This window comes from Electrona antarctica (assembly GCF_951216825.1).
Source record: "Electrona antarctica genome assembly, chromosome: 16".
NCBI classification, from domain to species: Eukaryota; Metazoa; Chordata; class Actinopteri; order Myctophiformes; family Myctophidae; genus Electrona; species Electrona antarctica.
The window spans coordinates 40,900,067-40,911,923 of record NC_136797.1 but is presented as its reverse complement, the minus strand read 5'-3'; the positions used below and the strand labels follow the sequence as shown (position 1 = coordinate 40,911,923).

Here is an 11,857-nt window from a genome sequence, read left to right as displayed (position 1 = left end):
CTTTAAAGTCCTTGTAATGAGAACCATCTGAGCTACAGCAAAACACACAGAAACACACCAGCCTGGAGCTCTCTCTCTCTCCCTCTCTCTCTCTCTCTCTCTCTCTCTCTCTCTCTCTCTGTTCGTCGTGTAAAGTAAAGTTAAGCACATTTACTCAAGTATTGTACAATTTGAGGTACTTTTACTTCACTTCTCGAGTATTTACCTTTTTTCACTAGCCTACTTTATACTTCTACTCCACTACATTACAGAGGCAAATATTGTACCTACTTTAATACAAGTACAATAATGTTTTGTTACTCGTAATTACTTGTTTAGATTCCAAAGCATGTCCCAAATTTGGGATATTACTACTTTTATTTTGGTACATCTTGATGTTATTACTTTTGCACAATTAGTCAAAAATCTTAGTACTTCTTCCAACAACTAACTCTCTCTCTCTCTCTCTCTCTCTCTCTCTCTCTCTCTCTCTCTCTCTCTCTCTCTCTCTCTCTCTCTTCTCTCTCTCTCTCTCTCTCTCTCTCTCTCTCTCTCTCCTCTCTCTCTCTCTCTCTCTCTCTCTCTCTCTCTCTCTCTCTCTCTCTCTCTCTCTCTCTCTCTCTCTTCTCTCTCTCTCTCTCTCTCTCTCTCTCTCTCTCTTCTCTCTCTCTCTCTCTCTCTCTCTCTCTCTCTCAGACTCGGAGCAGACACTGGGTAAAGCAGGCAGTGCTAGGGAATTATGGCAATGTGGACATGTAGAACTGAAAAAGGCAGAGAGACCTGATCGTTCCCAATGAGAGGAATTCAAACGGAAATGTCCTTATAGCGGAGAGCACTTGAGTGATGTTAAACCGTACGACGTAGTCTAAATTAAAGCATAACATTCACCATGGCTTCTCCCCGCGGACATACTTCAATGCTGGGGGAGTAACGTATTACATAAGTGACACATTGTATACGGGTTTCGAGACATTTACCTATAAGCCTCTAGTCTAAAATAAAATATAATTGTAATACCGATAACATTATTGTTGAAGTAACACACAGAGAGTAGTATGTTTCTCTCCCTAGGCTTAACCTAAGAGAGAGCGAGAGCGGTAATTTACTTTTAATTGAAAGTAGTGTATAAAACATATATTTTACATTCGGAGAGTAACTCACCCCCCCCCCACACACACACACACACGCACACACACACTACATCGCTACGGGCACGCTTGTTTTCCATTACGGCATCGCGCGGCATTGGAACGTAAGGCGGAGAAGAGAGGAGTGCTCGTTCAAAAAGACACCCAGCCCCTTTCTTGCAGGGGGCCGGGGGTATGGCCACTGTCTCATCACCAAAAGAGGGGAGTAGTAGGTTGAAAGAGGAGAGAGAGAGAGGGGGGGGGGGGGGACAGGAGGAAACGGTAGAAGGAGAGATGCAAGGAAGTTAGTGAACAGGAGAAGGAGAGGGGGGGGAAAAGGAGAGAATAAAAGATAGTTGTTCATGAACAGGAAGTGGAAGGTGCGTTTACCTGAAGCCCCACAGGGGCAGAGTAGGTCGTTCCTCCAGTGTCACTGGATGCAGGTCCAGAGTCTGGAGAATCTGACGCAACAGAGACAGGACATTATGTGTTAAAAGAAGACTTTTATTTGTCATTTTGTCGTACAGATGGTATCCCATCATGCCCGAAATAGACAATCTACATACAAGCTCACAAATCCGCCACAACGGGCTTTTACCAAGAACTATAACTACAACTCAAACGATAAGAGTAGATGGTTGTGCACACATCGGTCAACTCATAGAGGTGCGTTTCCAACATGCTTGACACTGACCAGAGCTAATCCCCCATAATCCGGGACCAGGAGTGAGGACAGACCCCTAATTTACACACAGACTACGGAATCGGTTTCTACTCACAAGGCTTTGGGGATCTCAGCGTCGATAGATTACATTAAGGGTGGAAAAACACTGCGCTAAGTGTGCTTGGCAGTTAGCGGTGCAAATGCGACAGTCCTAATACACGCAAACTAGAGTCCTAGTGGGACTATAGTAGCCCCCCCAAGTAGGCCCCAAGAGTGAAAAATCCCCAGTGGTGTACTAAACAGTCGGGTGCTTGGGAGAAAACTGACCCCAACCCCGTCATATATCTATCATATATCTCGTCTGTGTCGGATGGAAAACACATATGTCCAAAACTGTTACTTTTCAGGATTCAAATTCAAAAGCTCAAGCAGATTTGCTATATGTTTTGATGCTTTCATGTGACGCTGTAGTATGATCAAGTAGGGCCAAGTAATGCAACACGTGATATGGAGATAAGAGCTTTCTGCCCGGCAGCAACACATTCCGCTTACGTATGTGCTAGCAGGGGATAATCTCAACCTCCATATTTCTGCCCTATTTCGTGTATATGATTAGAGGAGACATTTGTCACAAATTGTCAAGAAATGACATACAGACAGACAGACAGACTTCCATTGCCATCCTCACAGCCCTGCCGCAAGCGCTAAAAATACAGAGCCATTGTTTTTTTTGTGTACGTGTGAGTGTGTGTTCAGTTTCCCAAATCATTAATAAGAATCTACAGTTTAGCAGGATATAGTCCATCATAGCCAAAACAATGAAGCCGACAGTCGGGACCGCAAGGCAAGACATGGCAGCTTTGAGAACGGCATACCGTAATTTCTTTAATGGCCGACCCACAGGCAGTTAAAACAACCTCCCTCCCATCCCCTCCCTCATAGTGGAATAATAATAAACTCCACTGTTAACACTTTGTAATCTAAGACTAGTTCCAACTTGATGCCGAGGATTACGTTTTGAGTAAAACCTCGGTACTGTGAACGGTGCTGAAAAAAACAGAACAAAACACTGTATCCCAAACAGTGTGGGTAGCGGACCAATGTTTATGGGCCACGAGTAGTGAATATACCCCTTTATCAACATTTTCCATAAGTTAAGAATTCCTTTTAAAAACACAATCGAAAATGGTAGATCTACAAGCTTGTAGTCACTATTGTTGCTATTGTCACTATAGCTTGGGTCCCGGGGAGACGTCAAATGTCTCTTTTGGGTCTCGGGCTGAAAGCTTTAGGAAGCACTGCTGCTGTAGAGAGCATTGGGAGTGTGCTAGCTGAGTATAATAGTGTGCTGCTGCTGGTGGTGTCCTGGTATTCACTAATGATACATTCCATTCACTGCACGTCACCACCTACCATCCTGTAAACCACACTCTCTATGGCACTACTGGCCACTTTGATTTGATCACGGCTATGCTAGCGTTTAGCTCCAGCTTTTAGCTGTTAAATTCTGGACTTTTACTTGGAACAGAGAATTTACATATTGAAGTATTGATACTTTTACTTAAGTAAAAAAAATCACACCCATGTGATCTGAGCGGTGCACGCTGTGTGTGACCCCACGCCCCGCCCCCACCACCACCCCCTACCCAGCCTACCATTCTGTCATTGGCTGTCAGCAGCCGGCCCTGGTCTCCCGGGGCAACAGTTCCCAGCTGACCACAGGGGCAAGGGGGCATCAAGCCCCATTTATACTCGGCTGGCGCACAGCGGTGGAAATTAACTAAAGTACATTTACTTGAGTACAGCCACAACGACGCGATGAGTTGTGTAGCCTTATAGATCACTTATAGTTGAGTTGTGTAGCCTTATAGATCACTTATAGATGAGTTGTGTAGCCTTATAGATCACTTATAGATGAGTTGTGTAGCCTTATAGATCACTTATAGATGAGTTGTGTAGCCTTATAGATCACTTATAGTTGAGTTGTGTAGCCTTATAGATCACTTATAGATGAGTTGTGTAGCCTTATAGATCACTTATAGATGAGTTGTGTAGCCTTATAGATCACTTATAGATGAGTTGTGTCGCCTTATAGATCACAACAAGCTTGTAGGTTTGAGTCACCAGACAGAGAGTGTACGACTGTACGTGTACGATTCATGTTCCCCCAGAGCTGAAACAACAAGCTTGTATTCTACGTCTCTTTCAGACAGTGTCTGCTTGGACACACATACAGCTCGGGCATCCTGCCTGACAGGTCACTGAAAACGGTGCCTTTAATTGCTTTATAATAATAAAGGAAACAATTGCTGGCCATGTTCTATTACTAAAAAGCTGGTGAGATGGGGAGGACACCTGTTATGTAATACACTGTATCGCAATGATTACTATGGGAATATACAGCTATTTAATACTTATTCTAAAGAAAACCATTGCTCAGTATACAATGCTCTCTCAACCTTACTCTCTCTCTCTCTCTCTCTCAGTACGTGTACAAGGGCTTTTTCCAGCACATCTCTTAAACCAACATTGATTTCATGAAGCATTTCTGCTGATAAAACAACAGTTTGTTCATAGAACTACAGTAAACCTCGCTGATACTACTGGTAAAGTGAGTCTTTTCATTCATACCTCCCGTGTCATCCATTAATCACAGTCTTTTCTCTATTTCTATATTAGCCATGGTTATTTGGAGTGCCATTCTGTTGGGTTAAGAGTGGTACGGAGGGCAAATATTAATACCACAATGATGCATTCATCTGCAGAGGCAGAACAAGTCACGCTGTCACAGGAAGGATTAACGTGATTGGGACAGGGGTGTTTCCTATGTGCCCGGGGGATCAACTCAACTGTCACTTGGACGGTTGGACCCCTACTGCACACTTCAATTACCCAATTTACATTCTGTCTTATGGTGGTGTCAAGCACCAAAAATAGCAAAACAGCAGAGCTACAAGCTCACGGCGTTGATGAATTGTGAGCTCGTATATCAACTATTTTCAGCGCTCAACACAGCGTCATTATGGACAAAGTATAAAACCCTGTTCCCACGTGCTTGAAATGCCTGCAATTTACTGGCATGTTTAATATTGGCGCCCTGAGAGAACAGGTCCCGAATTTGAATGCGGATATATATATATATATATATATATATATATATATATATATATATATATATATAATGAGCATCACTGTGAAGTTTGAGAATATCTGCCCGACAGACAGACAGACAGACAGACAGACAGACAGACAGACAGACAGACAGACAGACAGACAGACAGACAGAACCCCCTATAAACTATAAAGAGCGACAGCTGCGGCTGTAATGACTTCCTATTGTTTCTGTCCATTGAAAGCCACTTTCTCCTCCTGACTGACTGACTCACAGGCTGCCGGGTTTGACTGGCCATTGTGCTCTGCCTCCACTGATTGTGAGTGCTGGTGGTTGAAGAGGGGGGGGGAACCAAAAGAGACTAAAATAGGCCTGCCCTCCATGGCATGCAAGGAAGAAGTACTCACTTTTTTTTTTTTTTTTTACTTAACCACTTAAACCCCAGCATCCGTTACCGTATTATTGTGAGGGGAAACTCTTGCTGAAAATAGACGATCTACAAGCCCACAGTGCGTTCGCAATGCAGATATTTAAGTACAGTACTTGAGTAAATGTACTTGGATTACTATGTGTTGTGCCGTGCGGGGTGGTGGTCTTCCACGGGGCAAGAGGAGGAGGAACTCTTGTAAACAGTTAATGGAGCGCTGGCACGACGCCCTGCGGGAAGCCGCCTTGCTCAACGAGCTCTTCCTCCTCTCCCCCAGCCTGCACGGCGCCCACATATATATACTATCTAGACAGGAAACCCCCCAAATCGAACATACTTCAAAAAGTGACTCAGCCACACTGACATAATATGTTGCATGATGACAATGCATGCCAATTAACCACTTAAGGACTCCCATTACGCTGCTTCCCAAACGTCTAAGGTCGAGACCCAAAAGAGAAATTATTAAACATCCGTTTTCTAATTTATGGAATTTCTTCGATTTTAACTTTGATTTCTTCATGAAATTACTGGGGGGGAAAAATCATTGGGTTTTGTTTTTAATGAATTCATCCTTTTTTGCCTTTTTGGGAATGTTTTTTGAAAATGTTTTGAAATAACAATTAAAACTAGATGTAGGAAACATAAAAATGTTGCTTGGCAAACCAGTGCTCTATGAATGCTGGTGTGACCCACTTAAGCCTATCTACAAGTCTTGTACTTTTTGCTATTTTGGAACATCTTGGAAAACTTGTTCACAACAACGTGGCATTGTGTGAGGCCGCAATAGATTGCACTGAATTGCATTTCGCTTCTTGTAACTGATTAGAGATTCTTATGGATCTGCCATTTTCACCATTATCAATATGTGTTTGGGAAACTTTCTGGAAAGTCTTGTACTTGCCTGTTTGTTTTTAAAAGCAAGGACTCCGGTACTCTTTGTCCAAATTTGACCGGGCAACTTTCACTTGTAGTCGAGACCAGGAGTAATCTATCTATACTTTGACTCAAGTACTGGGGGTTGAGTACTTTGTACCACACCACCACAGGGGGAATAGGACAGTCAAATGAAGATCCGGAGTGGAGGATTGGTGGCTTTCAGAAACAATGGGCTAGTTAAGGATAATGGCTCCTGTCATGATGATCTCACATTGCACAGTGATTGATAGTTGGCTTGAGAGATCAATTGCATGCAGGAAATTGTATGTTTGCCGACACAACTTAACTGAGGGCCTTCGACTTGTGTGACAGCAAGCGAGCAACCCAGCGCCTTCAGCCCCGACTCCCCTCTGTATAGATTCATTCGGCTGATAAATAGCTTGTTGGCTCCAGAGATGTGCTTCTGTCTGTCTGCCCGTTCAATCTGTTGTATGATTTGCAATTCTGATTTCCTCTCTAAACAAAAGCTTCTATCTAGGCTACATCCCCCTCCACCCTCACCCCCCAACCCACCTTGTGCATGATGTGTGTGTGTGTGTGTGTGTGTGTGTGTGTGTGTGTGTGTGTGTGTGTGCACCCGCAACACATGCACAGCCATTTACACAACAATAGCGACTCCTTCAACACCCCACCCTGTCCCGGGCCCCCCCACCAAAACACATTTGTATGCATCGACCCAAAAGCAAAATCTAATTTCCCCGCTTGTGAACAATTCACTTGCTAAATATACAAAAGTACAGACGGCTAAGCCAAAAGGCCAGACAACTTAATGTACGCACACAAACCTACACCAGTGTGGACCCCAAAATTAATGTAGGCCTATTTGGCCATGGACTCGGCTGTCTGACAATATTTTGTGTCAGGGACCCCCAGGTCCCCCATACAAGATTGTATTCCCTCAAGATTTTTTGAAAATAGCAGATATACAAGCTTGGAGCTCACAATGCGTTACAGTAGCTACAGTAGCCTATGTGTTTCAAGTCAATTGGTTGAACCTATAATGCTATAGGCCTATTACTCATTTTGCTGGGGAACCCTCCTCAATGGACCCCACTTTGAGGACCACCGAGCCCTATACAAACAATGTGGTAGAACGCACACATAAACACAAATACATTCACACACTATCCTGCCAGTCAGTCAGTCAGTCAGTCAGTCAGTCAGTCTCTAGCTTGGTATCTCAACTAGGTGCTATGTGGGCCTGGCTGCCAGCCATGCTATAACTGCCCCCGCCAGTCAGGCGTGCCACTACACTGCTATCATAAATCACAACACAACATGGAGCCGTTTCCACCATCAGACACCCTCCACGCACGCGCACCTCACGCAGAGAGAGAGAGAGAGAGAGAGAGAGAGAGAATCATCCCATCGTTTTACAAGACCCTTCACTGACTCCAAAGTCCTCCTTCAGTTTTATTTTGAAGTATATACAGTCGTGTTTGCTTTAACATACCAAACTTTAATATACCCAATAATATATATTGGTGTCCATGTTGTAAAGTGTATAAATATAAATAAATACAAACTGATCCAACTCACCGGGTGGTTTAAGAAAGTCCATGGGGTAGCGTGAGTATGGTGGAGGGGGAGACTCTGCATGGGGGAGGGGGGGGTGGGGGAGAGACAGAGAGGAAGGAGAGACTGATGAGAAGAAGAGACAAAAAAACACGCGAAAAGATCGAAACTTACGATAACAGTTGGCATTCTTTTGGTAGAGAGAGAGAGAGAGAGAGAGAGAGAGAGAGAGAGAGAGAGAGAGAGAGAGAGGCAGGGCGGTCGGGCGGCTATTGCCTTTCATTTGGCAGGCAGATAAACAGGGGGGCGCCTGGCGCCAGCACAGCCCTATCAGCGTCTAGGGCAGACTACTGAGAGATACGGGCCTCTTTTTGGCCACTGCATGCATGGTGGAAGAAGTATACTCGGATGTTTTTACTTTTAAGTAAAAGAAAGAAAGAAAGAAAGAAAGGGATAAAGTATCAATAGCCTGGCCACGATTAATGTAGACTTTAAAGGGCCTGTTAGGCGGCCTATTGAAACATTTTACTTGCGTAAAAGTATAGCGACAAAAAGTAGCCTATTTGCATCAAAATGTAGCCTAGACTACTTGAAATTAGCATAACATCTACTAGCTACAATTAAGCTCACAACCTCGTGTGATTGTATTGGCTATTTTAGAATGCTTAAATGTAAATGTAAAATGGGGAAAATAGCCTAAATGTAAAAAGTTGTAGGCCTATTGTATTCATAATCTATATTTACAAAGTAACCAGTAAAGGCCAAATACATTAATTGTAGTGTAGTAAAAAGTAGATACAATATTATCGAACAAATGGAAATGCTACTTGAGCATGCATGTACTTTATTAGGCTACTTTCCACCAGTGCTTTTTGGCTCAGGACAGCGCACACACACACACACACACACACACACACACACACACATACACAGCCTGCACTTAGTTCACGATGGAAACACTCACCATGCAGTCACTGCAATGGCCCTAGCTATCTGAGTCGTTGAACTTTGGAAAAGAATTGTGAAATGATAAAAACACAATGCAAGGCTTTGCAAAGTGGACCCTCTGAAAGCCATCGAAGAGGTTACACATGTAGCCCAAAATATTGGGCCAGTAGGCCTATACTAATAGCCAAACAAAACGTGACGTCAAGGATTTTTTTTAAATCATCACCAACATGTATATAATTTAGGGCTCGTGGTCGTCTATTACAGACACGTTTCTGTGTCACTAGGCTACTATGTTTATTTATTGTTAATTGTTGTGAATGAGAACTCGCATGAACTCCATGTTTGACAACACTGTATCTGATATAATGGTGTTATTACATGACACTGTCGCCCAACACCACGTGACCCTATATGGAAACTCAAGATGGTGTTATTGTCATTCAATTAATCTAATTGCAAGGAGTGCTTGACACGTGGTTTGACAGTATATAGCAGCCTGACTGTACATGATTTAATATGATGCAACAGCCAAACAAACAACAAATAATTTTATTTTATTTGCTGTTTTTTCAGTTATTATATAATTCTAGTTCTGGTTTATAACGCCATGGACCAGAGATAATATCATTCCAGACATATCTGACTCACCTAGTTCACAAAGCCTGCTCATGTGGTGCGGGTTGCAGCAAACTAGCTCTGGGTTGGTTTTCCCATAGGATTCACAGCAAGATAACCTCTTCAGTTCGGAGGTATGCCTGAGGTCGGGCCACCGGAACACCTTGGAGAGCAGCAGCGGGAGGGAATAAGACTGTTGACCCACTTTGGCGTCCACTTTGCCGGGCAGGAGCAAGCAGGGGCTCCGGGCGCCCCCCTTGGACTCCACCGCCTGTAGCAGCACCTCCAACTGCTTCTCCTTTATCTTTTTTAGTATCGAGTGGGTCAACGCCTTCAGTTCAGCCTCCGACCCGGCGTTGGACTTGGCGACCTTTGCCGTTTTGCCCATGCAGCAGCCCCCGGATGATCCATGCGATCCCCTGCTGCTACAGTCCGCCTCACCGGCGTCGCCCTCGGCGGGCGCGCGGCTCCTCCAGAGTCGCCGGACGAGCCCCGATCGTTTGGTCCTGAACATGCGGGACGAAAAGAGGGTTTCCCGGCTAAAAAACGAGCATCGTGTCCGCGAATCATGAAGATTCCGGGATCCGAGTCCAGGCAGGAATAAGCAGCCTGAGATAATATGGTGGAAAAGCCGTGTGCAGGGGAAGCAGAGGCAATCCGTAGCATGCGCCAGTCTCTGTTGCCTAGGCTATAGCCTACTCCTAAAACCTAGAGCTGGTAAAACACTGCCACGGTGCATATGCCAGTCAGATCTCATTTAGGGAGTGAATAACCATCACCTAAATGTATTTTTTAAGACTTACAATAGCAGCTTACAAATGTGTATGACGGTTTTCAATGCAAAGACATTTGGTACACCACAGCAGCAGATAGGTTATACGTGTTATATATGTGTACATTTGGTAGGCTAGTGATGAGCTTGCTTCGAGCTAACCTACATATACCATGCCGATATACTTAAGTAATATGGTTTAGGATTAACATGGTAAAAATAGCATATATAATGGTGCAGTATAAATAGACGTGTGCGTTTGTCTGGTATGATGGAATAAAAGGCTCGGCAGCCTGGACGATACAACAATTATTCCATGAAAAGCAAAGCTCGCCTCTGTCTTCAAGAGCATAATCCACACACAAAAAAATCCCAGATCCAACCGCTCGGTATTGCACCGACTAGGTTTGGCGAATTGTATCCCTTATTATATCATCTAAAATGTGACATATATGCATTCTACATAGATGTGGTGGGGCTTCGAAAATATTTGAACCTAGAAGGGGGGCCTCGTTCAGAGTAGACGCGGATCCAAAAAGAAAAAGCCACACCAAAATCCTGAAGTGATCCACCGAGGTGCCGGACGGAATAATCTAACCCTAGTTGCAATTTACTTGCGTTTTAACCCGTCGCGTTATTACAGCCTGCCTGATACGTCCAATGCAGCGTGCCAAATTAATCCAATTGTATGCTTTTTTTCCTTCTTCTCCTGTGTCTTCTTCAATGCGAGCAGCAGCAGAGCAGGAACGCCAGCTGTGTAGCGACACTAGAAGACAGAAGTGATGTGATCTCGGCGGAAAGCAGTCTGCATATGACTGTATATGGTTCCACCGTGCCCTTGTTGCGTTGCGTCTGTGTCTGTGTCGCTGAGCGCTCTCTCTAGTCCAGACCGTCTCTCTCTCTCTGACTGACTGACTGACTCCCCTCCGGCTCTCGCTCTCCTCTCCGCATTGGCGCGCCCGGTCACGTGGGGTGTCTAGACACCCTGTCGCTTAAAAAAAATGTGATTGTGTTGCGCAAACAAGAGATCAAGTAACCCTACAGGCTCACAGGCAAAAGGTTTTTTTTTTGTTTTTTTTAGAGAGATAAAAGTTAGATTTTCAGGAACAAATTACAAAATAATATGAATAACTTTACAGAGTAAAGTTTAAGAAAGGACAACACTATTGAGACATGTCTGGGAATGAGTGATTTGATAGAAAACTTAGAAACATGCTCCTCACCCGGTAGCCCTACTGTATAACCAATATTTATTTGACGAATAAGGAGTCATTCTGACTCAATAAGACCCGCATGTTGACATTATCATGCTGGACTAAACAGTGCACTAAGCATGGTTCTCCAACTTGTGCATGTGTGTGTATTTCAAGGACCTATTACCGACAGTGCCTACAAATGGAACCATGCGGACCCTTCTCAGAGTTACAGACCTGGCTGTAAGGGTCCATTTGGAACCCCTGACCAGAGGGTATAGCCACCGTCCATGAAAGCCACTTTGAGAGGGAACGCTATAGTGGTCTAATGATTGAATATGGGGAACTTGGGGAAGTCACCATGCATACACTCACCATGCCACTCATACATGCGCTTGTGTTTAATTAGGTTCGATCTGTAAACATTTCAAAACACAAGATTGTATCATTATTATTATTATAATGAACAACCTCACATTTGGTTTGGTTCTAGCCTGTAATTGGTGCATTGCATGACAAGACCCAGTGCTGCCGCCCTCTGGTCAAAGAGACAATGAGCATCC

At 44.1% G+C, this 11,857-nt stretch overlaps 1 protein-coding gene across 1 annotated transcript; it reads right to left on the bottom strand.

Annotated features, from left to right (window-relative positions):
- Window positions 1-892: 892 nt before the first annotated feature.
- On the bottom strand, window positions 893-10,994 carry smad7 (SMAD family member 7; the record flags this gene model as incomplete). Its single annotated transcript, XM_079524078.1, has 4 exons — window positions 9,363-10,994; window positions 7,788-7,841; window positions 1,497-1,567; window positions 893-898 (listed from the first exon to the last, which is right to left on the bottom strand). Exons 1-4 carry the CDS (start codon window positions 9,841-9,843, stop codon window positions 893-895), a joined length of 612 nt encoding a protein of 203 aa, XP_079380204.1. The 5' UTR covers window positions 9,844-10,994.
- Window positions 10,995-11,857: the final 863 nt, after the last annotated feature.